General features: G+C 34.5%; 1 protein-coding gene across 1 annotated transcript in view; it reads right to left on the minus strand.

The window, feature by feature from the left end:
* Window positions 1–3239: 3239 nt before the first annotated feature.
* The window catches only part of LOC149533657 (uncharacterized), a 65413-nt gene continuing 40785 nt past the window's right edge, over window positions 3240–27867 (minus strand). The window contains exons 3-5 of the mRNA XM_089804391.1: window positions 8516–8644; window positions 3825–3962; window positions 3240–3742 (exon numbers count right to left, since the gene is read on the minus strand). Of these exons, the coding sequence (XP_089660517.1) occupies window positions 3695–3742; window positions 3825–3962; window positions 8516–8644 (315 nt within the window). The 3' untranslated portion in view covers window positions 3240–3694. The remainder of the gene's footprint in view (window positions 3743–3824; window positions 3963–8515; window positions 8645–27867) is intronic.

A 27867-nucleotide genomic window follows, 5' to 3' on the forward strand; every position in this document is an offset into this window, starting at 1 on the left:
AAACTCTTCCTTGTAACTCACCAAGGCCTTTGAACTTGGAACCCTTATTAAAAATAGGGAAAACTACAACTAAAGCTAAACTAACTGTGCTCGACAACACTTATGGAAAGTTGGAAAACTAACCTACCCTAACTTAACTAATAGGAAAACATGCTAAACAAATCCATTCACTAGTTGGATAAACTAGCCGCCTTTCTTCCTCAAATTGCAATGATCAACATGCTTAAAGGAAAACACTAGAATATGGAGAAATGAAAAATATTCAATCACTTTATGCAACATCTCTTGAGGAATGAAATTTTGTTAGTTACTTCACATTACTAATTGAAAATATCATCATCTTGGATTGAATCAACACGTTGCATTTAACCTTCTCCATTAGAATCTTCATGTTCCGGTGTTGGCATGAATGATGCCTCCTCGCTTGTTTTGATGCTAGGCCAAATACTTGATTGGGTAGCCTCTTAGAAGCAAGGGCTTCAAGCTCGCTTTGTTTCTTTCATTAGCATTTCTCTTTATTTCTTGTTCATCATGCTTGCCTTGAATGATTGACAATCATGCTTACTCTTCCTCCACAATCAAAGGATCCTCATCTTCTATTAAAATAGCTAGAAGATCATCACATGTATCACCCCGTTGAATGTTGTTGAGAAATGATTTTATCTTGTGTTCAGGCTTAGAATCATTAGGAAAAATGCTTTCTAGTCTTCTTTGGTAGGCATATACTCTAAATTTTCAACAATAAGACTTTCACAGAAAACCTTTATAATATTGTCAAAATAGTCTTCTAGACCTTGGTCAACTTCCATCTCACTAGTGTTTTGTTGTTGTGTTAATGTTATTGAAATAACATCTTCCTCATCCTACTCGATAAAAGAAGATAATTCTTCAAAGAAAAACATGACCCTTTCTTCCTCCTCATTATCCTCTCCTACAACCAATGAGATATGTTCATCATCATGCTCAAAATATGTAGGCAACTCAACAAAGATATTTGATTCCTCTTGACTTAAATAGTTCTACTCTTGGACCTCTACTACTTATTGTACCTATTTTGAATCAACAACAACTTCACTTCCATCGCTATGATCTTGAAATGGCTCACATGGAGTAATCTTGACAAGATTTGGCATCCGATAACCAGGATACATTGTCTGTGAAGGCTGCCATGATAGCTAACTATCCTTGTCTTTTGGTTTGGCTACATTCTGATAATGTAACAACTGATACCATTGATCATTTTGAATCTTGAGCTCTGGCAAAGGCTGTCCCAAATCTATTGGAGGTTTAAAACTCTAAAAACTTGGAATCTTAGGCTTGGAAACCTCTTGCATTGCATATTGACCTAGGATATAAGTAGATATTGAGCCTCAAGTTCTTGTACCTATGCAATCAACAACCTCATCTACTCCTCCTTGACTGCAACTTGATTGGCAAGTAACTAATGTGCATATCTTTGGGCCTCCACCTCTTGCTAATGAACATGATATTGATAAGCAAGCTCTTTCTATAAAATGTTGTACTCATGCTCCTTTTCTACAACTCTTAGTTGCTCTTGAAATTTTTTTAGAATATCATCCAAGCTCATGTTTGGAACATGCTGGGAAACATTCTGCAAATGTTCTTGTGGTTGTTGATAAACACGTTGCTATGATATTTCAGTAGGGATGGGAGGGTGGTGAATATATGTAGCTTGTTGACGGGGTTAATGAGGAGGTATAAAAACATAACTTTCATGAAATGGGGAATGACAGGCCATATTCTTATGAAAAAAATGAAGACACTTAGCACTCATATAGACCATAGAGTCATGACAACATTTGAAAATGAGAAAAAACCAAACTCCACTTTTCTACCAACAAATAAATATGCTTGAAATGAGTGGACATTTGCTTCAAAGTCGCTGGTCTGTAACTTTCTTGACGAGTCCAAAGGCAAAAACTATTGTTGTACACATAAAATAATAGTATTATAAAGCTTGGAAAAGACTGAAAAAACTAATCATTTTGATCCCACCAGGTAATATAGAAATTGTGTGAAATATCATGTATAATTTTTTATTTGCTATAACTAGCCATGATAGGGGAACCAAGGGGATCTCAATTTGGAGAGTGATGATAAGAGCACCTTCTAAGAATACCACCTCATGGTTGTGACTGAGGAGTCACTATGTGGGAAAATGGGGACAAAGTGGATTGGCTTTAGGCTTTGAAGGAGAGACTTTCAAGACAACCTATTGTAAATGCCCCTCACACTCTCTACTATGGTAAATGGATTTTCAATCACTGAAAGCAAGTTAGGAGTGACAAGATGGAGAACAATAATAAGTTCCCACACTAGGTGTGCCACCTTATATGTATTGCACATGCCACATGAGGCCAAGAGGTATAAGAAACCTACTCTCAAGCCTAGATCAGGAGGTGTATGGGGCACCTCAATAAGTTTTCCTACCTCATCACTTCTATGGTTAGGTCACCCTTAACTCCAAAATCTATCGAATTGATTCATTTCATTCATATATATTATTTATAATTTGAAGAAATGTAACTATAACGTCATGATTATGGACCCTAACTATGTTGTAGGATTTCAAGTTAAATAATTGCTTAATTAATGAGCCCTAAATATGGTAAGCCCTAACCTTAATCTTGTGCAATTATGATTTCAGGGAAAGTTTGAGGGCTGATTAGAGAAGGGACATTACACATTATTGCAAAAATCCTAGCTACTATAAATTGAAACAAAATGCTAAAAGATGATTAGGATGGTAGACATGAATATTGTTCATTTCATACATCTCGTACAAAAATTTCCTTGTAAGTAGCTTGAGAAGGAAAGGTGAGATCTAACACATCACGTGTATGATTGTTAAGAAAAATGATGGCGTTAAAGAAATTTTATTCATGAAATCTTTAGAACATAATTAAGTTTTAGAAATCTTTAGGTACAATGTTCTTTGTTTGACAATTGTTCATAAGTGTTTTATCTTGTAGTGTGTTAGTAAAATAGCATGACACAAATACAATTACAACCATTTTTTAAGACTCGTAACATAGATACTTTATATACAACATTCATAAAAAATACATTTATTTTACACAATTTTCTAAATAATGAAAAGATATTTTTATTACTTTAAAACAACATAGACATAGAAGTATTACATAAATTATTATAAGTTAATTTAACGATTTACAAAATACACAGAATATACAAACCAGAGCCATAACTAAAGTAGCTGTAATAGAATAAAGAAAAAGTTGAAGTATTAAATAAAAATGAGGGATATCTTAAAAAAATTAGAAATCTAAGATTTAAATATAAAGAACTAGAGAAACAACAATAATTCAAACATAAATCTAAGATTTCACAGATATTCGCATGAATGAAGTTTTCTAAATTAAGTTTACGAAGACTCAGGCCAAACAGTTTAAAAATCAATCACATGGCATCTACATTGCTCGTTGGCACGGATATATCCGGCTACTCCTGTATTTGGTTGCCCTGAAACGAAGATAGGAATCTCAGCAAATGATTATCTGTGATCTATTAATTGAATTAAAATCTCAACACAATTGATTTGTGTTTTCGATTAATAAAATAGCAGAAAACAGTCCCGCCAGGTCAATTTTGTCTGCTGGATGTACATAGTAAGCGCTCGAACATTATCAATGCGAGATTCTTTATCTCCAACTTATCTTGGGATATCTAAAGGGGACGAGGAGAAAACACCAACTACTACCTGCAAATAACAATTCACTTAGAAATCCTGTTCAATAAATAAACTATATGCGGCTCTGAAAACAAAATACTAGAGCCATTACCTCTACAGAGCTTGCTGCAATGAGCACTCCTCCAACCATACCCCGAAAAATCTTACCATCTGGATGAGCCAATGTAACACGGAGGTTATATATGTCCTCCGTGTAGGAACTTGACAAGGAAATGATTTCAAACTCTCCCTGAAGCAAAATGCATTAAAAGTTAGGACCAAAACTAAACAACTGATAACCAAGAAGAGGAAGAATTATAACACGCTATTTTGAAAATTGTAAATGGAATGGATTAACACTGCATCGTGTGTGTGTGTATAATATATATAAACACACACATAGAAGAAAATCTGCTTCCCAGAAAATAAGCCAGCGATTCACAAAGAAATACAGATTAACCTCAAAACCAAAAGCAAGAAAGATTTGACAAAGGAGGCTTGAAAGAACCCTAGTAGTTCATGGAATGTAAGAAGACTTTCACCTAATTGAAAATAAAATTCTAAGATAAATGAACATTATCTAGTTTTATAATTTGTACATATTTAAATAAAATAAAATAAATTATTTATCTCTCATCTTATTGGTTGAGAAGATCAACATAAAGGAGTAAAATAATATTCTAAGATAAATGAACATCATCATACCATCTCTGGAAAATGTGAACACATCTAAATTTAAAGACAACAATGACAAGCCAGACATAGAATCGTAGAAAAAACATATATAAAACTACAGAGATTCAAAGAAATATAAAAAGCTCACATTTTACAGCTCAACAGATTTAATTCAAAATTAAGAACCAAGCAATGTTTCATAAGAAGTCACGTTTTACAAGAACTGTGGTAAATTTTTTTAAGTCTATGACGTGAAATTATATTACTTTAAAATGTTGATCTAACGTGTTGGCCTACATTATAATTTGGCCAATTTTGAACTTTCTCAAACTTGCCATATTCATTTGAGCCATTATAAATAGTTTCTAAATCTTGTCAAAAGCAGATCCAAAATCCACCAATATCAGCAGCCTTTACTGTAAATGATCCTTCTTATAATGGACATCACAGATAATATTCACCGCGAAGAATGAAGTACAAATGTTGGTGGAAATTATAAGCTCCAGTCTGATGGTAATGTATTTTTAAATATTCATGTTTATGCCAATGAAAAAAGACAGAATTTGGACATCTCTGGAAAGGAAACAGTGATAGTAATGCTGCAAAATAAGATGGTCAACATTCTATCAATGCAGAGTACAAAATGGCCTTAACAGATTACAGTGGCTATGATATTTAGGATGCCTTTATTATGAACAAATCTTCTTTTGATCATGGAATGGGACATTACACTGTTCTTTAAAATATTCTCAACAGTAAATAAGCAGTTGCATGAAATGCACTCAAGATAGGATGATTGGACAGAGATAGTGGTGCTATTCAAAACTTCAAACAATTATGTCTGGGTATTTCAAAGGAATGTTCGAATATGCCCATTGAAAAGGCTTCGGAGGTACACTTCAAATTCAAATGGTGGTCCAAGGTCAAACATGTAATGTCAGTGTTTTTCAATACTTTTGTAACTGGCATCGACATTGAGAATGGTTTTATGAACTTGGTCCATGTTGTAGGAAACTAAATGGCGCTGAGTTCATATCTTCTACAATACAAAGAAAAAAGTTTTAAGAACTCTTTAAATATCTGAGATGGCACACACATACTATTTGTTATCAAGCTGATTTTGGGTCTGCATTAAAGTTTTTAAATTATTAACTTTTCTTCACACATCATCCACAACCAGACATGTTAATGTGATGAAGCTCAAAATGATTACTGAAACTACTACTTAGCCTGATGATCTTTCAAAATGTAATATGTGAGATTAAAAAGACTTAAAACTTTTCAAGCAAATATGGTTGGACAGGTATTTGCAAGGTTTCCGAGACTTCACGAGGCTCCAATTTTTCATTTTCAAACAAATAAAACATTCAAGGCAAGCAAATATCCAGTGGCATTTCCAAAAGGTTTTAAAATAGGTGTCTGAGACCACCACCCCTATCTTAACTGTTATCAGAGAAAGGTGAGCTAAGATCAGGAGGTTTTCAGCATTTCTGCCACCCCTTTCTTAACAGTGGTCAACTAAAGGTGAGCTAATGTGGAGTGGTATCTTTTGAGATTCAACCCTGCTAGATAGAATTTTGTAACATGATTGGTTTTTAACATGTATTTTGAAAGTGAAGCTTTTCATTTCTTCAAATTGTGGCCACCATGCTTTTATATTTGAATATGTTTTCTGAGCCCATTGACCTACTTTGGTCTCTTGAGGACATTATCTTTCCTTGTTTCTCTATATGTTTCTGTAATGCCCAACAGGCTTGATGATATTTGCAGAAAGGGTATGATTTTGAGTAGATGATGGTGTCATGAACTCCAAGGTGGAGGTTTATGATAATGTAATATGAATTCAGGATAATTGTCTGAAACTTAACACAGATGTTAGAAAAACTGAAAATATAGAATAATTCACAAGTCACCTAGTCTTTCATCAAGATGTTATCTCTTCTATGTCAATTTAAAATTGTAGAATTTTAACTCCAGATAGATCAACCCCACCACTGATCCAACTTATTTGGGTCAATGGATCTTTTCCTCACACAAATGAAAGATAGATAAAGATCCTAACCTTCCTGAAGACCAATGTATATACTAGCTTTGTTAAATGTACCAGAAAAAGTAGGAAAAAGGGACCTGATCAATCATGATGCTTGGTGTTGTTAGAGACTTGAAGGGCACTATTCATCGTTAATCCATAACGAGGATCTACTAACATTCCATAGCCCTCTTGTCAGTTGCTAAGAAATTGTTTGTCACATATTTCAATCACACCAAAATGGAAATCTTGACAAATTTATAATGCAACGGCTAATATCACAAGAACAACGATATTGTGCTATTTTTTTCAAATATAAAATGGAATGTTGTTATTTTTTATATTGTGCTATAAATTTATGTTAGCATGCTTATCAAAGAACAAGTAATGTTTGCACAAACTTTCAAACAAAACCAGTCAAGAACCCATAACCTTATGAGATTGCTGATATGTCCTTTTGCTGAAAGTGGAAAATTCAGTCTCGCAAACTAGCAATTCACTGGACTACAGCAATTGGTAACTCTGAATCTCACAAAATTCAGTTTGCCATGCCTGGAACTTAACTTCTGTTGCTATCAATGGTTCTGTGACAACTTCAGTGATCCTACAAACTCCTTCACATCTCCATGAAACTCCTATTGGCATGGCATGCAATCCTCTTTCACACTCAGGAATGGTGGCAGATATGAATAACCAGTTAGGTATTGATTTAACCTTCTATGATGTTATCACACCTTTTATAGAATATATGTGCCTTGCATAAACAAACCCGCAGCTACTTCTGAGGGATTCTCATGACTTAAATCCACAACCTCTTCTTGGCATCCCAAACCCACAGCTACTTGTGAATAGTGACAGGAATTCATGGTGGGAATCAACTTGAAATCACACCTTTAATGTTTCTACGCATATATTAGGGCTGCAAATGGATTAGGAACAGAACTTTCCGTAAATAGGGATGGTTATAATGATGGAACTTAATACCCCTATTCAATTGTTGTGACTACCTACACGTCATCCCTAAGTCTATATTTTTCCTTTTAGCAAGATATGGCTATGTTAGGTTGAAATTTTCCCCATGAATCTTCATTTTCCCTTCACATGACCTATATATCTGAACTTCCATCACTTCTCCTTATTAAACTCACCCAAACAGGTTTTCTTGGATTGGTTTTAAATAATTATTCTAAATGAAATAACTTCTCCAATAAAATTCAAGAACTCCACAGCATATGTTATAGAGGAATAGCCTATTAGAGAAAATTCTCGCACAAATTTGTTTTTGCTTGCAAAACCTGTATAAATTTGTTCCTAAAAATTTGGCAAGCCCTAGAAAGATATATTGCTTCAACTCAATCTCATACACACATCAAATTTTGCCTTAATCCACCTTGCAATAGGATAGGGAAGATCTTTCATACATGAAACAATTCTCCACCTTAGGGTTTTCATCCTAAGGTACTAGATAATTGTTCAACTCTGCAACTAGGGTCTTAATTAAATATCAAATTCCAAAAATGAGTGGCATGAGCTCCTCAATCCCCTTTTATAATCTTTTTAACTCCTTATAAGTGGCTTTATGTTATTCTACTTTTTGGCACCAACTAAAGACACTTTATAATAACAAAATATTCAGCTTAATAATACAATTAACTAAATGCAAGTTACCTAAGAAATATAAATTTAAGAGAACTTTATCTAACTAATTAAAGTATTTCCTCTCTGAACACCTAGGTTGAAAAAAGGGAAATTACTTTATTGAAACTTTTGACATCCATTAAAAAATTGTTTACAATTTTTCACAATTGACAGTTAATAATATTTCTACTTCTATTACTATTTATATTTCTATTTTGGAAAGCAAATCCTAAGCAATTTTGTTCTGTTTTCCTCTTTGGACATGTTGACTAAGGTTTTCCTTTGCATAGACTTAGGGATGTGACTTTTTGCTTCCACTTTTTTATGTGAATACGGTCTGTTCTTCAAAATTTTATATCATAATTATTAATGGCATTGTTTCAGCACAAAAAATACAAATTTTTTTGGGGCACCCCTCCACAAAATAATTGAAAAAACATGAGAAAACTTCAAAACCTTACCTTATGGTTTATAATTCTTCTAGACTCAGTCTCCAGAAAATCCACATTAGAAACAGTTCCTTTTGCAGAGATTATACAAACTGTTAAGGGTGTCTGTTGATAAAAAGACATAATTTTCTGGTACACATCCTGCAAATCATGAAATACAGTAAGAATAACAAGCCAACCAAGAATTTCATCTATTGCTAATGTCAGACCAGTGAGTCAGTCTTTTGGTCAACTTGGCTGCAAATCAATACAATGTAATCAAGACAATACTCTATCATAAAACAACAAAAATTTGATGACTCCAGCCATAAACAACTTAAGTTTCCATTTGTATTATAAAGTAATGTGTGGAATAAGCTCTTATTAAAACTGATCTAAGCAACCAGGCTAAGCAATATTTACAAAAGCAATATTTACAAATTTGTGGATGAAATCAAACATAAACCTTTTGCAGACTAGGACTCGATAATTAGGTTGGAGCAAGATGTCTCTCTATATAGGATTCTGAGCATTTTCATCTCTCCTATAGATTATAGAATTCAAAAAATGTCCTTTGAAGTTTCTTTGATAGCATAACACCACTTGTATTTCTATTTATTCTATGTACCATTATTTCTAACTTTTAGGACTTGTTTCTTTCTTCTTTTGGTAAATCAAAGAGAGGCAACTTTTTGTAATGGTGAAAAATATCTAACTATTCATCACCTTGGTTCAAATTCATGGAAGTGGAACTGGCCTATCAATTACACATGTCAAGGATTTAAGTGAAGAAAGTAAAAGTAACAATCCTCTTTTTCCTATTGTGTTGAATAGTTGGAAGGACCATTTTACTCCTCAACAACTCCAATACTCTCAAATCCAGTTCTTCAGCAAGCACATACACATGAGCTCTTTTGTCAGGACTCCCTAAAGAGTAACACCTATGAGCAGTTTGGTAATGAATGTATACCCAAAATCCATCAACAAAATACTTCTTGTCCCAACAAATTCTTTTAATACACCCTCCATTATTTATGGGGTCACTTAGAAGGAAAAGGGAAAGAGAATTCAATGGTTTTCTTTTTCTGCTATAATTTTATTCATATTTGTATCCTTTGAGGATTAATTGCATCCTCTGAGGATTATAAAGATCAAGGTTACTGCTCATGAAACTTCTGCAAATCTATTCAAGCATGTAAGAGTGGTCTCAAATTTTTGAGTTAGTTACAGTATTTGATCCAAATTATCAAAAAACAACATATTAATAGGCTACCTCCCACATATGACCATGAGTATTTCTTGCAATCCTAGCAATAAATCTATAGAGTAACCACTGGTGGAAGTTGACCACCTACTTTGTAATGTCCCCATTTGTTGCTAGCATCAGAATTTCAGGGATTAGCCTAATATTGGATCCTCGTACGCTAATAAGGATGGTTAGAGGGTTTTCTGAGGATTGATTCATCTTCAACATTCAAGGATTTATGGATTTGGCCTTCGTTTGATATCTTTTGGACTCCATTTTCCATACTTACTATGTATAGTAAGTCAGAAGTAATAGAGATGGACCCTTTCTATTTTAGAAAGTGTATTTGGTCAAATGGGGAATTATAAGGAGAAATTCCTATTTCAGACAACATGACAATCAGACAAGTATTTCAAGAGATATTAAAGTTCAAGTGACTTAAGTGATTTATTTAAATATTTTAATGTTATTAGAAAGTTATAAAGTCACTTTATGACAAATGAATTAAGTGACTAAAAGAGGAAATAGTCTTTTATCCCACATTGCTAAGTTGTTCGTACCTCTCCTCATTTCGAAGTTATAAAGGAAGGCATTTGCATTGGGATTGAAAAATGAAAAATATGGTATTGATCAAATACAAATGCTTGCTTAAATGTGACTAGTTATCTTAAGGATGAAACCCCTTGAGGTAGTGGAGAAGTTGGACGTAACCCTAGCATTGATTGAAGGTTTCATTCATACCTGGTGTGGAGCTGCACTTAGTGTTTTCATCATAGTGTGGGCAGCAATCAGAAGTTAGTCAGTAATACAGAGGAGGCATCTGAAGTTCTTTATACTAGCTGGTGTAAAATGTAAGTTAGTGTCCACTACATTTGATGGTTGTGTGAAGTGGTTTAGTAGCAACAGTAACAGTCATTCATATTTGGGTAGAACACAGGAGCAGCCAGTGATAGTCGGATTTCTATCAATAGGAATAGGGCAGACGTAGTACTACACCAACTACCTGTGGAGCCTATTATCAGTTGGACGTGGATATTGGAAGAGTGAAACTCAACTCTCATTAGGTCTATTCGAACAATAGATTTATCGCTTACATGTGCAGTAATGGAAATTTGTAACAATAGCCAGAGTTAGGAGGATTAGTCGGCTGAAGGTGAACATATCCCAACACCATAAAACAGATCATTTGGGCCACATACTGCCAGGTCTACAGAACATCAACGAACGTGGAGCATTACAGTTGTGTTTTGGCACAGTTGGGAACAACATTTAAAACAACAGCAGTGAATGTGGCCATCCCAGGATGACAGTAGTCCAGAGACTGACTATCATGCAAGGAAGGACACAGGCAGACAACAGGTAGTAAAATGGTAGCAACACACTCAGAATATCAGATGTGTAGTGCAGATCACAGGGAAGTCTGAACTAAGTGGTGGTGATGAAATCCATCTGAGAGCATGCTTGGCATAAAGGGATAGACCATTAATGGTGATAGGTACAACTATTTTTTACTACAGAAGGCATTTAGTAAAACGTCCATTCTATGACCCAGGTCTGTATAGATGCTTGAACATTGTGCTAGACATTTTCATTGTATGTAACTCTGGTGATTTAATATTCCATGGATTATGTCTGAATCATATTACAAATACTGATCTTTGTACTATCCATGATATTGCATTGTCATTTTCTTTCTATGATTGGGAAGGAGTTAAATTAGCTGTGGTTAATCTATTGGTTATCACCCTAACTATAAATTTGGATAATAACCTTAGAAGGAATACTGTGGTAGTGTTAGCATTTTCAGCGTCCAGATTGCACACCAACTGTTTGCTAAAATTACAAGAGTCAAATTGATTTCTTCAATCAGATTAAGGGGTGGAATCTTACATACTTTCCTTAGTTCTATTGCAATATCAAGCACAAGAATGAGATTTCCAATTGGGTTGCCGAGTTTTTTAGCTAACCTCAAACCAAAAAAATGTCAACAACAGGGCTTTGACATTGCCTTTGCTGACACTTGCCAAGAAAGGTTGCAGGGAAAGAGTTTTCTGTTTTTTATCTGCAAGAAAAACTTCTGTGTCATTTGAGACAGTTTTGGCATTAATCAGGGAAACATTTGAAAAATGGTCTAGGAGACAATTCATTTTGACATGGAGAAAACTAGCAGTGCTGCAAATATATTTCTATTGGTCAAAGATATGCAATGAATCAACAAGTACATTAATCATGGAACTCAACTACTCGTGCCTACAAATCCTTAAGATTTAGTTTCATCAATGGATTTCATTTATAGGACTTTCCATAGGCAAGATAGTTATAACTTACATTTATGTCTCTGTGTGGCTAACAGGTTCTCCAAGATGGTAATTGTTAACACCCTATAAGAAAAACATGTCAGTTCACTTAGGTTTCCAAAAGACCATTGCATCAATAAGACACGATAGTTCTTGTACTTCACTCTATGGTACATGATGAGTGCTAAACTATCCAAGCAAACTTCCTCCTGTAAGCACTCAAAAATGGTCACCTTGACTATGTGCCCTGGTTTCATAATTTATCTCAAGCTTGAATCAATATTTGGATCATCATTTCCTTTGATCAAATTAAATTATTTGATTTTTTTTAATCATTATTATTTTACATCAATTTCCTTGATTAGATTAGAATTAATTTTAAATAAATGGTTGATCACTTTGATTTTTGAAATTATTTAATTAAAGAAATTTGCTCCCTTTTAATTAAATAGAACCCCTCTCCCCATTATTTTACGTGCAACATTTATTATTTTAAAAGAAATAAATTAAATAAATGTCACACACTTTACTTTATAAAAAAAGGGATTATTTTATTTTTAAAATACCTCTCATCTTATAATTTTTATGGAGTTTTACACTCCACATCACTAATTAAATGTTAATTGCACATTCTTTTATGTGGGTCACACCCTTTCATTTAATTTTCAATTTCCCTCCAATTTCCTCATGCTTCTTGGCTTTGGTATATAAGGAGACCTCCTTCCTTCATTTTTCATGATGCAATTTTATTATCACCATTATGCTACAGGTTTTTGGAGCTTTCATGCAATTTCCTTGAGGACTTGAAGCATTCTTGCGATTGATCATACTTTCATACACACTTGATGCTACTACTATACTTGCAAATTTGAAGCTTTCTTGAAGACTAGGAGATATCTTGCATGTTCATTTCCATTTGACTCTTCTGTTCATTTGATGTACTTGCGAAGACCAAGGCCTATGTTCATATGAGAGCCACCTCTCTACAATGTACTTGCGAAGACCAAGGCCTATGTTCATATGAGAGCCACCTCTCTACAAACCTTTGTACATTGATGATAGGAAGGTATGAGTCAATTCTTGAGATCTTGTGTTTTCATGGAGTTTTATTGATTGATCTTGAGTGTAACGATTCATAGAAGTGTGTTTGCTATTTGTCCACATTTTTCACAGACATTTTTTGGTGCCCACCATTGGGCAACCCACCTTTACATGCTGGTTTTTTTTAGAGCTAACCCCCTTGTGTAGATTCACTTGGAGAACCCTAGATTTTCAAAGATTTGATCATATTGACCAAACAACTTGGAGTTTCGGTCTGAATTTTTTTCAGGTTGGCAACATATCAGAGATGCTTCAGTAAGAAATTCAAAATTTTTCAAGGTATTGTGAAGTGTTTATAATTTTTTCTTTATTTTTTTATAAAAAAATATTTTTCGGCAAAAATCAGCATATTTTTAAACATTTCCAAAAGCTCTTTAAATTATAAAGGGGGTCCATTCTTTATGTTTTAAATTTAGATGCAATATCATAGCTCATTTGGTCAATTTATGAAAACTAGTCTATTTTGGAAAATGGCTCCCTAGGGCACAAATGAAAAGATCTTTTTAGAATTCTGACATCTTTGGAAAGCTCTCTATTTTTTAATAGGGGTCTCTTTTTTGCATTTAGGGTTTGGGATCCAAATTCATGTCATATAGGTCCAATCTTGTTGACTAGGTCAAAAAACAAAATTAAAAAAAGGGCATTTAATGATTACCTTGCACTTATTTTTCACTTGGTTCAATGTATGATATGAGTTGTCATTTGGATTATTTGCTGGTTATTATTACTCTTAACGATTGATTTTCAGATCTAACCCTAGGGCTTGCATAAGTTGAGTATACATTGCATATCTTGTTTGCTTGTTTGCTTGCTTGTGCGGAAAAACTCAACAAAAATAAAAATAAGGTAAAATTTACTAAGTGTGTTGCGCAGATTACTAGGTATTCTGTTTAAAGCTCTATAATATTTTGTTTCCTTTCATTAAAACAAACCTCTCATGTGTCTTACTTGAGAGATTTCCTACTTTCCTAGATCACATTCCAATTTCTGCTCTAAAAGAACAAACATAGATTTATTTTTTCACATATCTGTTAGACATAGTAATTAGGCCCTATGAACACTATTTGTGGATCTTGAGAGAGTGGGCTTCAAGCTCTTCTTGATGATAGAACTAGTTGTAGGTAGGGAAGGTGCTGATCAACTCTAGGTTCAAATATTGTCGAGTCTTTGGCAACTGACAACATGTTCTCTCTTGAGAGAAATAGAAATCATTATCAGTAGACAGACTTTGTTGAGTTGGTATCAGCCATTTAGCAGGTCAATTAATCTGTTTGTTTTGTTTTGGTGAGGTGAAGAGGTTAGAGGATTATTGATGCAGTAGTGGACAGCGGAAGCCTCAAACAATACGGAATGGTGATGTTTTCAAAATCCCTCAACACCCAAGGTGAAGGGTCCAAGTGCCAAATACCTATCATAGTTATGGAAAAGGGCTTAAAGGAAGGTTATCACAACCCCACTAGACAAGTTAACCTAATGACTAGGCTTACCAAGGTTCTAAGCACCAAAAACACCAAAAGCACTAATGGACTCTCATAACAAAAAGAGGGATCAAACCCCAACAAGTGGATACAAAGACCAAGGGTGGCCTACAATTACTATTCTGGCCTATTTAGGTCTTACTCACAAGGAATCAATGATTCTTTCCATCAAAAAATACTTATAACATAAGTTGTTTTGCAAACCAAGAATTTGGCTTGTAGCCCTTCCTAGAATGAAAATGAAACATAAGTTTGAATATCTCCAAATGAGGTGGTAGTTAGGTTATGGATTCTAATACCCTTTTGGGTTTTATGAAACATGCCTGAGCACCAAAGTATGGAAATGAATAGAGGTTGCTGCTGTTGCAACATTAGACTGGGTTGATAGGCCTAATTAGGGCTCCATTTACACTACAAGTACTCTTTCTACTATGGAAAAACTCAACCCAAGTATGGAGACATGTGTGGGCATGTAAAATGACCAAAAATCCAAGGTTTCAAGCCTTGATGAACCCCCAATCAAAATCTAAGGACTGTCCTAAATGTTGTATGGTGTACACATTGAGATGCACACCTAGGGTATGTTGGCAAATCCAACCCCCTGCATTTGATAGCAAACAAATTGCAAAAAACCAAAGTACATTAGTATGCCTTGCATTCCACCAAAGGGCATCAATTATGCTTTGTTCCCTTTGGGAGCATTAGAAACTTCGAACCCTTGAATCCGAACCAAGTCCCTATGTGGTCCATGTTGTGAGTCTTCCTTGTTAGAGAGGCTTAACCGTAGTGGACACCCTCTCTATTGGGTAAACCATGTGGATGGAACCTCAAGCAGTATTACCCATTCTTGTCGTGGAGCAACAACCGCTATATAAATGTCCTTGTGGAAGAAATCTCCAGAGGTGTGGTCTCTTGTTGGGCTATTAGATCTCCTTAGTAGCTCCTGATTGATTAAATTCTTGGATTGTGTCAAAACCTCGGTGTCTCAGGATTGGATTTTTCCCACTTGAGATTGCAAGAGTTGCAGAGTTGACCATTACTACAAACCATAGTGCAACCAACTTTTTCTTTACTAGGTCTATGTGAGTGATTGGAAAACATTTTCAGAACATATACAAGTAGTGGTTCTAGGGATTAGATACATACTATGACACTATTCTTGTTCATGCGCAAGGTTGCTTTGTCCCTTGCTCATTGCTTGTAGACAGTTTCTTGAAATCCCTAATCATTGTTCTATGTCCCTGATTATCATTTATAAATCTAAAATTGATCATAGTTGGTTGAAAAGAACAATCAAAACTGAGTTCCTCGAGTTCTCAACCCAACTTTCCAGTTTACTATCATGTTGCTACCTTGCTTATTGTGAACCTATTGCCTTGGAGAGTTTAATTCAGTGATCCGACTCTAGGGTTACCTTGTTTTTGTCATTCTTGAGTTGATTTGACCATTGTGGACCTAATCCTAAATGTCTAAACTTGTTGGTCATTTGGATTCTTGTTTCATAGCTCCCTTGAGTTAGCAAATCTTGCCTTATCTTGTTGCCAAAATCAAGATTTGCAAAAGGGTTAGAGACTACCCTAGTTGAGAAAGAGTTCTCTTAGATTCTTTGATCTCATCCTTGGATCGTGGGTATTCACTTGTCTAAACATATCATTTTATCTCATATTATTACATTTTTATATTACATTACAACTCTTGGATATTTCCACAATTGTGAGACCTCCGGGCATATTGTGTTGGTCAATTGTGAGACCTCTATGGTAGATTGAGTTGATAAGAGTTATGGATAGTTACAAGTGATTACTTTACTACCCAAGTGTGATACCAATGCTTCTTGGAGTCTTCCTATTTACTGGCATTTTCCCTCTCATGCCAGTTACGACTAGGTTTCAAGTGAGTCACGGTGAACGACTTCAAGTTAACTTTGATCAATTACCCTTAGTACCAACTCGTCAAAAATGTAAAGGAAAAGAACCTATCTTTGATCAACCACCTAAGGAAGCAATGGAAAATGGGTTTAATCCTTCTACTCATCTTAGTGAGTTGAACACATCTAGAGCTTCCTCACATCTTGAGCGTAGAATCTTTGAACAAGACATGTTATTCATTGGAAACAAAGAAAAAAGCATGGATGACATGATTAATGATAGATTATTGTGAGAACGTGGAGTTGAGCAATTAAGGCCTCCCTTAACTCATGAAGATATATATGGATCTACTTCAATGAATGATTTTGATAGAGATTTACACGGAGGAAATCAACACTACTCTCCATTTCTTACTCCTAGATTGTCACCTAGATCTTTCCATCCTATGGTGATAAAGCTAGACAAGTCGAGTTGGAAAGGCTAGCCTACTTAGAGAAAAAGGAAAAACAAGCATCTCAACAAATTGATAAGAGTTTGGCTAAATCAACACAATTGAGACAGAATGTTACTTCTAGAGTCCCCTTCTCTCCTAGAAATGCTATGGGAGGACTTAAGGATTGTGAACAAGTCAATGAGGAATACTTGAATACCCATGTTACTCATAGGGCTGAAAAGATAGCAAATAAGATGATTAATAATATACTTTCACAAGGTGGACATGGTTCCATGCCTTCTACTCCTCTTCTTGAGTCTCCTAAAGGTAATAATGAAGAGAGGTGTCTTGAGCAAGAAAGACAAGCCTACATGGATGCGTACATACAACATGAGGCTGAAAAGAAAGCTAATGAAATAGCACATAAGAGACTTAATGATATGCTTTCACAAGGTGGTAATGGTTCCCCACCTTTTACTCCTCCGGGATCTCATAGAGCTACTCGACATGTGTCACCTTCACCTTCTCCTAGGAGAAATAGGAGGCAACCATCACCTCCTCTGAGGCAACCATCTCCTCCACCTAGGAGAGGTTCACCTCCTCCAAGATATCAGCATAGACAGTATTCACAGCAATATCCTCAGCATACTGCACATGGTTTTGGTATAGATTATGATCAGCTAGAACAAGATCCCGACTTTCAGAAGTATATGGATCAATATGTTGAACTCAATAAGGATAAATACTTCATGGATTTAATCAACAAAGGTTTTCAAGTACCTTACAATTTTGATGTGGATAAAAATATCAAGAGACAAGATCCTTCTTTTCAAGAGCAAACAAAACAGAATGTCAAGATGTTGATGGATAAACTTACACCTAAGAATCCATTCTCTCTTCAAAATGTTTGTCCTCTATCTTTTGAGAGGAGTATTCTAGAGGTTGAATTCCCAAAGAAGATAGAGTTTCCACATTATGATAAATATGATGGGAATGGAGACCCTAGTGATCATGTGAGACAATTTTTCATCTTGAGTCTAGAGTTTTCAAGCAAAGATGCCTACCTCATGCGATTGTTTCCTCAAAGTCTAAAGGGCCAAGCTATGGAATGGTTCACTAAGATTACTCCTCCACTTAAGAATTTTGAGGAACTTGTTCAGAAATTTATCGAACACTTCTCCTACAATGCTCAAAAGCTGGTTTCATTGTTGGATCTATGCAATCTCAAGCAAGAGCAAGGAGAATCCTTTGTTTTTTTCTTACAAAAATGGAGAAAGTTATGCTCTCACTACTCTAGGGAAATACTTGAAAAAGAAAGGATTGATATACTTGTGAGCAACTTGGTTCCTGAAATGAGAAATAAATTAGGCAAATCAGTTTTTGAGACTTTTTATGCTATGGTAGAGATTGCTTTTCGTATTGAAGATGTTTTGAAAAATCAAGGGATTCTCAAGACTAATGTAAATGGAAACAAGAATAACAACAACAATGGAAATAAGAACAATTTTACTTCTTGGAATAAAGGAAATCAACACGTGGTTAATGATGGTGTAGTTGACACCTCAAGTCTAGTAACAAGTTGTTTTCAGATTATTAGATGGCATCCATGCTATGAAACTTCAAGCACCTTCTCAACAGAATAATAGAGGCAATTCTAGCTCCAATAATAGAAACCCTCAAGAAAGAAGGATTTTTACAAAGATTAATAGACCCTGTGAAGATATTTTGAAAGAATTGGTTGATGGCAAGATGTTAACTTTGATTGAGAATTGGCAAGCACCTCCTACAAAGGGCCCACGTTGGGATGACAATGCTTATTGTCATTATCATCAAAGCAAGACTGGTCATACTACAAAAAATTGTCAAAGGCTAAAACATGATATTCAAAACTTGATTGATAAAGGAAAATTAACAATTGACGGTGTTGGACCTACTACTAATGATGATCATAAAGCTTATTAAGATCCTTTGCCTAAGTACGAAAAGGGTGAATCATCCAAGCCTAAGAATGGAAATGCTCAAGTGAGTTATACATATACCAATAAAGATTATGGATATACCAATGCTGATAAAATCATCAACATGGTTGAAGTTAAAGAAGAAAGTGTTAACGTGCTCAAGTTCAAAGATCCTTACTATCATGAATATAGTTCGAATGATGAGGAAGTTAAAGCTCCATTTAATCTTAGGGGTTCTAGTTCTTCTACTACCTTTGAGAATTTGAATGCTGTCACTTGGAGTCAAGCTCCCTATGCTCTTAAGGATACTCCTCCACAGCCTAAACCTAAGCAAGTTCCATCTAAAGATGCTATGTCTAAACCCATGTCTACTTCAAATGATAAACCTAATTTTGATCTTGTAAATCAATTGAAGTCTACTCCTGCTAAGATTTTTGTCTTTGAGCTTCTAGAGTTGTCTCCTAAACACAAGCAAGTCCTTGAAGATGCTTTGCACACAACTAATGTTCCCAACAACTTAGATATTGATCATCTTTTCTTTTTGGAGGAAGATGATCTAGCCTTAAGTCATCTGCATAACCTTGCCTTACATATTCAAGTCATAATCCATACAACCATTGTCAAGTGTGTGTTGATAGATGAGGGTGTGGGGCTAAATATTTGTTCCTTTAGTTTGCTCAAACAATTGGGATATTCAGAGCAAGTCATTGATACTCGAAGACAAATCACTATCAAAGCTTATGATGAAGTTGTGAGAAAGTCTAAAGGGTTGATTGTTTTACCCGTTTAGATTGGGCCAATTAAGAGAGACATTGTGTTTCAAGTGGTGGACGTTAATCCTCTTGCATACAACATTTTATTGGGTAGACCTTGGATACATGACATGCAAGAGGTTCCCTTTACATATCATCAATGTGTTAAGATTCCTTATAATGTGGAAACAATCCGTATTGCAAGGGATAATACTTTATCTATCAACAAATTTCAGCTGAGTCACATGTTTCTCTCAACAACTCTTCAGATGAGACATACACTGATTTCAAATTGTGCGAAGATAGATTTAAATATGTTGATATAGGAATGGGAGAATACAAGATAAATTCTATTGTTACTCTTCCAGTTTCACCTCGTTCCTATAGATTACATTCATATGAAATGAAACCTTCTTCTCCTACTAAGACAAAATTTGGTACATTTTTTATATCATCCATTCCTATGGAGGAGAAAGAAGAAATTGCTGATTGAAACTAGATTTATAAGGATGAAAAGGTTAAACACGATTAAAACTTTTCCCCAAATCCTGTCAACTATGGGAGAGGTTATACTTTTGTGAAAGATATGGGCTATCTTGGTCATGATCCTTTGAGTCATAGAATGGATGCGCGTTCCAAACTCCTTGATCGGCTTGATGGCAGAAAATCTAGAGATACCATTGGTTTGGGATTTGGAAATAATTATGATGATGGACCCATGTTTGATGTTTATGATGATGAAGATGAGGAAATATGTATACTTGATACTACAAATCAACAGGATATGTGTGATGATTGGGTCCCTTTGATGGACCTTCTTGGGGGGATGGGCCTACTCTAGTTAATCATGACAAAGAAGCTTCCACTCCAGGAACCCAACATATTAATGAAGCTTCTAAATCAAGAGCCCAACATGGCACAAACATGGAAAATGATGAGTCAGATATTGAAGATCCTAATAGAGAATGCCAGCATAATGATCTTGTTCGTTTAATGGAAAGAGAGAGATTTACTTATGATAACAATCAAACTTCCATGTCAAAAGGTCCCAAACCATCATGGTGTAAACATCCTAGTTGAGATTCAAAAATAGATTCACATGAGAATGAATGAGATTCATTTTCAGAACCTTTCACAATTGATTTGGGCATTGATGTGATTCATACTTATGATGCTCAACCCAGTGTCATTAATGAACCTAACTCTCCAATTATTAGAAGGATTTATGATTTAAGTTCTATTGAGGAAAACCACATAGATTCTTGACTCTTCAGTTTCCAGTGAAGATGAGATCCATATTTTCAATCTTCAGTCTTCCTCATCCTTATCTCTTGTGCACCTTGATCTTATTGATTGGCACTTATAGATTAATCCTTCTTTATGGGCTTACAGAACTAGTATTCGCACTCCTACTAGTGCTACACCTTTTTCATTGGTTTATGGTTTTGAAGTTGTTTTGCCTTTAGAGTTTGAGATTCCATCATTGAGAGTTACTCTTAAAGGGTTAGTGACATATGAAGATTACAGAGTTGTGAGACTACAAGAACTTGAATTACTTGATGAGAAAAGAAAGGCTGCCTTTGATCATATGAGAGTTTATCAGAAAAGGTTATCTAAGACTTACAACAAGAAGGTTTGCCCTAAAGACTTTTCAGTGGGAGACCTTGTTCTACATGAGAATCCTAAGAATCAGCAAAATAGAGCTCAAAAAGGAAAGTTTGAGCCTAATTGGTTGGGTACTTACATTATTACAGCTGCTTTTGGATCGGGTGCCTATTTGTTATCTACACCTGAGGGAGATCAGTTCCCCGATCATACCAATGTGCTTCATCTGAAAAGGTACTACTCTTGATGTCTATTCTCGGTGGGAGCATCTATATATATTGTACATATTTATGGGTCCTGAAGAAATTCAAAAAAATAATTTTTTCCAAAAATCCCTAAAAAAATCAAATATTGCAAAGAAAAATAAATAAAAAATTGCAATAAATCCAAAGTGGCATGTGTTGCTTGAGGCCTTTGCACTCCTATCTATTAGCATATCTCTTTGACACTTAGCCATTCCTCCATCATGCCTTATTTTGACTCCTTGGGCTGGAATTGGTCTCTGTCTTTGTCTGGAGCATACATTTGTGTCAGCTTAGGTCTCTTGGATGTGTTAGTCTTTGGGACACTTCATAAATGGTGTTTTTCAATACCACAATGGTTATTTTTTAACAACACCCAAAATAGTGTTTCTCAACAATACTTTGGGAGTCTTGAGATCCTTGCCTACTTGTGAGCCTTTGACCTTTTCCTCAGAACTCAGTGTTGATTATCACATTTAAATTTTTTAACTTAATGCTTGAGTTATGCTTTAATCTTTTCTTTGTGTGCTGACTATTCATAGCTATATATATACATGTTTATTGCACTGCTTGTTCTTTTATTCCCTCCCTAATCTCTCTGGGATGCATAGCTAGAGGACTAGGGGTATGTGGTTTCTTTTTTGTTGTGTGATTAGATTGACATTGATTTTTGTCAGAGTGTCTCTATGGTTTCTCTGGGATGCATAGCCAAAGAACTATGGACCATGAGACATGTTTTTGGTTGATTTCTTTCTTGTGTGCTTTGATCTCAAGACTCACAGTATTTTTCAACACTAATTGAATCACATTCATATCTTCATAGTCATCTTGGTGACTAGTAATGGTTGTGTGATGTTTCTAATTGCATTCATATCTTCATGGTTACTTTGGTGGCTAGTGATGGTTGTGCATTTTTTGTGCAATTGAGATTACATTCATATCTTCATGGTTTCGACCAATGGAGGTTGTGTATCTCGGCTCTGTAATTAAAACTAGGACCTTATTCTTGGCCGAAATAAGCAAATACATAAAATGAGCAGAAGCGTCATATGGACATAAACATGCATTTTTGCCTCCTTTTCTTTTTGGAGGTTTTGTTTCTTCTTTTTGGAGGTCTTCATCTTTTGTGAGCCCTTATCAGTTGTGATCACACTGTGCTCTTTATTTCACATCTTTTGTTCGTGATCTCACTTGAAATTTCCTATCTTAAATAGTTGATATTTCTTTGAGTATTTTCCTTCTTCTTTCCATCTCTTTCATTTCTTTGTCTTTCATTTATTTTCTCCTCATTCTTTCTTCTTGATTTGACCTTGCTTTTTGATGCTTTGTCTTTCTAGTCAAATTTTTCATGGGGCATATATCTTCGCGCTTATTGATCATCCTTGGTGTTCTTTCATCATAGTGTTTCAAATTGAGGGACCGTTAGGTTTGTGCCTCGGGTCCCATGTGTGAGAGTTTCATCAATAAACCTTTATTTTGATTTCATCACATCTATCTTGTTCTTGCTTAGCCTCTCCTTCATTTGGATTTCGATCATGAAGGGGCAGGAACACTCTATTGCTCTTCATTGTTTTCTTATTTGATTCAATAGCTATCTATCTTTTTCTGCCTAGCTTGGGGCAGATGATTATTTTACGTAGGGAATGCTAGTGCTTGGCTTATCATTTATGGGTGCTGATATTTTTCTTTTGGCTTTATCTATCTTATAAATTGAATGGCTAAAAAATTCTTGGATTGTATTCCACAATTGTGAGTCCCCTTGGGAAAATTGTCTTGTATGACTATGAGTCCCATATGAGCAAGTTTGTGTAACAAGAGTTTTACGCTTATCCATCTTTGAACTTTGAATCTTTGGTTCCCACAATTGTAAGGTCCCTGGGCAAGTCTATGTTGGATCTTTTGAATCTTTGATTTGGTTCTTTGACTCTATGTGTTCTCGATGCTCACACATTAGTCAAAGAGGGCAAATGTAAGCCCTCAAAAATGGTCACATTGACTACGTGCCCCGGTTTCATAATTTATCTCAAGCTTGAATAATATTTGAACTATTATTTCCTTTGATCAAATTAAATTATTTGAATTATTTAATTAGATTTTCCTTGATTAAATTATAATTTATTTATTTAATTAATTTTAAATAAATGGTTGATCACTTGATTTTTGGCATTATTTAAGTAAAGGAATTTGCTCCCTTTTAATTAAATAAAACCCCTTTCCACATTATTTTATGTGCAACATTTATTATTTTAAAAGAAATAAATTAAATAAATGTCACACTTAACTTTATAAGAAAAAAGATTATTTTATTTTTAAAATATCTCTCAACTTATAATTTTTATGGAGTTTTACACTCAACATCACTAATTAAATGCTAATTGCACATTCTTTTATGTGGGTCACACCCTTTCATTTAATTTTCAATTTTCCTCCAATTTCCTCATGCCTCTTGGCTTTGGTATATAAGGAGACCTCCTTCTTTCATTTTTCATGATGCAATTTTATTATCACCATTATGCTACAGGTTTTTGGAGCTTTCATGCAATTTCCTTAAGGACTTGAAGCATTCTTGTGATTGATCATACTTTCATACACACTTGATGCTACTACTGTACTTGCAAATTTGAAGCTTTCTTGAAGACTTGGAGATATCTTGCATGTTTATGTCCATTCGAATCTTCCGTTCATTCGATGTACTTACGAAAACCAAGACCTATGTTCATGTGAGAGCCACCTCTTTACAAACCTTCACACATTGATGATAGGAAGCTATGAGTCGATTCTTGAGATCTTGCATTTTCATGGAGTTTTATTGATTGATCTTGAGTGTAAGGATTCATAGAAGTGTGTTTTCTATTTGTCCACATTTTTCACACACCTCCCATTAGACACATGGACAAAGGCAGGTAGTTGAGCATATGATTCTATACCTCCTTGTGATGCACCTCTCAAACAATCAACATATATAAGACAACATTCTTCCATGCATTCAACATAGCTGCAGCCAAAACCTTCAAACTCAACAAGATCCACCCATTAAGATATGTTTTGATTTTTAGCCATTGGTCACAATTGATGTTAGCTTCACCTTTGGCTTCTACTAAGGAATCATTATAATTCATATACAACAATTCATATACAACAATTCACACATTATAGTATCAAGCATAGTTGGAAAAATCATTGAACTTGCAAGTACTCACAAGCCAAAGCCTTGTAAAATAACTTGTTTGAGAATTTTTTAAAAACTCAGTGATTGCTAAAAATTGCCATAAATCACTATAAACTTGCAAACTCACTTAAACGAGTATATTTTTTATATTTTTTTTTCATGTAATGCTAAAAGTTTTTAATGATTTTTAAAGCATTCTTATGAACAACAAAGCACCAAACACCTAAGTTTGCTCTTAAATGATAAAATTGTGAAAATGGTGTGCACCATGAAGGTTTGTGTGGTTTCAAAAGCCTTAATTTGGCTAGGAAGTAGTGGCTCACCCCTTGACCTCATCCCATACCTCAACAAGGAGCGTACAAGGGGTATTTCCCCCAAGCTCCATGAGAGATGCTGCCCCTTGACCCCATGGGGGGCATTACCCCAAACCCCTATGAGGTGCACTACCCGTCAACCTAGCAAAAGGCATCACCCCAAGACCCACATGAAAGGCATTGGTCCTCAACCCCATTGTGTCTATGATATGTATTTACTCTAATTTTGATTTATAAATGATTGCATTGATAATGTTTCTAAAAATTTCATAATATATGGTTTTTAAGAATATTTTTAAAAAATTAGGTTTTTAAAAAAAATGGTTGATAAAATTGTCAGGTTATTGCCAAGCTTTTCCTCTAGTTTTTGTTGACTCCAAATTTTAAACTATGGTCTACAATGTAGTAGTAATGAGCGGTACAACATCCAACATAGATCCTTCCTAATATCAAATTGGCAAATTGGTGTGGCTACATTCCAAAAGGAGATACTACAGGAACAAACAATACATCTAAAGTTCTAAACTTTTCAAATATGGACCTTACAACAAGAAAGTGCAAGAGAACGGCTTCAACCTCAAGCTTTACCATATATCCAACCACACTATATCTCCATTGTGGAGCTGCTTCTATCATATTTCCCACCATAATCAAGAACATCAAATGCAGAAAAATAATTACAAATCCTAGAGTCAAATCTAAGAGAGTAAAAGCCCTACAAAGACAATAATACTACACTATCAGGTTGCAAAAGCAAGTCAAATCATCCACTAGGGGCAATGATTAAGGAAGACATGGATGAAGGAAACTTCCAGCTTGGTCAATGAAAATGATGCAAAGGAAGCCATCCCTTCTGAAAAATAAGTAACTAATGTGAGTGGCAATTTTGAACAAATTCAACAAAAATAAAAAATGATTAAGTTAACATGTAGAGGGTGTAACTACTTCAACAATGGTCATTATTTGAAACTTTATGTGCATTTAATAGCTCATGTAGAATGTGAAGTAAGGGTGATAAAGTTGGCTTGAAATTTTTTGAACCCCTCAAAACCACCCCAAAGGATCATATTTTAAAAAACACAAGTTAACTAAAATCCAAGAATAACTATCAAATTTATTTGTACTTATTTACCAATCCAACTTCTCATTATATATGTATAATGAATGACTTATTCGTTTGCCAAAGCTGAACATTCCATTTCTATATGTACTTGGCTGTACATATTGAGGCACTTCATCTAAAAAGAGGGTAAAGTGATTTCACTGAAAATTATTTAATTTGAAAAATGCCACATTTACGTAGAGAAGACCCATTTTAAATAAATATTTCATTTATATCACATCACATGTCATTTACACTATTGGATTCATGCGCCCTATTTTTTCATCATTGCTTTTATAATAATTTGAATTGTTTGCAGTTTAGTATGTAGTGTGCAATTTTTCTAATTAAATCAAAATAAAAGATTCACAAGCTTCTAAGCATAAATATCAAGGTTTCGTGGGTACAAGTACTCCTACCCACACCCTTGGTACTCGTACCCACGTACCCAAGTACTGGGTACATGTATCCCAAGTACCAAGTACTTGGTGGAGAGCATCATAGCTAAGGACCTTGATTAAGATTTCTGAAATTTTTTTGGTTTTTTGTTTGCGTATCAGCTTGTTGTTTATCAAGCTTAATTAAATATCTAATCAATTTGAAACTTTGATACAATATTGATAAACAATAAACTTTATCACTGTTCAACTCAAAAGTTTATCATTTGCAATATGTCATTGTCATACAATTTATGATTTCTTGTTCATTTAAAAGTCTCTCTTCTCTGTTATGCATCTAAACATTTATCATATATTATTATTACAAAAATATAGCAAATCTGAAACTGAAAACAATACATTACATTTGCAAACTTTATCATTATTCTTGTTTTGGAAAACCATTGTCATGACTCATAATCTCAGATTTAGTATAAATATAAAAGTATATTTAAAAATAAATTTTGACATACCCAAGAACCCCCATCCCTTATTATGAAAAATAGTTGTACCTATGTTAAGGTTATTGCTTCAATCAGATTAAATTGACCTGGAGATAAATCTTTTATGGTTATTGGTAAATCATCATTTAGAAAATACTCTTATATAGATATAGTTATTTATATGTTAATGTTAATATATTATTTAATGATGATTAACCATAGAGACATGTCTCCTCTCATATTTATAAGTCATTTAGATATGCTTTGGAACACATCAATACGATGGCAATGTTATTACATTTACAGAAGCGATCCTTGTTACTCAACATGGTATTAGAACTTGGCTGCAAATGTAAGTGGAATATACCAGCAGAGGGGAAACAAAAGATTAAAATCAGAAATCATCGCTTCATCGCTCAAATATGAAGTATCCAACACGAACATGGAATTTATCACTTGAGGGGATGTTAGCAGTGAATATGATTAAGAAACATATGGAATCAACGCTTAAAGTCAGTAACATATTCTTAGTGGCAAAATCGAACAAGAATTCATGTAAACAAGGGTATTTAGAGCTAAAAATTTATAAGATATATTTGGAGGAAAATAAATCACACATTACATTCAATGTTTATAAGATTTGGACCCCTACACATCATTGTCAAAAATAACTGATTGGAAGGTCAAAAGATTTGTCGATCAAACTACAGGACATGTTCCTTATAGACACAGATCATTGAAATGACAATTGATAGTAATTTTCATACCATGAAGAAATTGCTAATACAAAAAATAAAAGTCATCAACATCTACGATTGTGTTTAGAATATAGATCACAACATGGGATCACAATCTAGTAATCTCCATTTATATGTAGAAATAATGATTGGAATTGATAGAAGTATGGATGGTTACAATGAGCACATTCGAAAAGAACATC

This window comes from Cupressus sempervirens, chromosome 10 (genome assembly GCF_028749045.1).
Source record: "Cupressus sempervirens isolate cs-2001-9-10 chromosome 10, ASM2874904v1, whole genome shotgun sequence".
Lineage (NCBI taxonomy): Eukaryota > Viridiplantae > Streptophyta > Pinopsida > Cupressales > Cupressaceae > Cupressus > Cupressus sempervirens.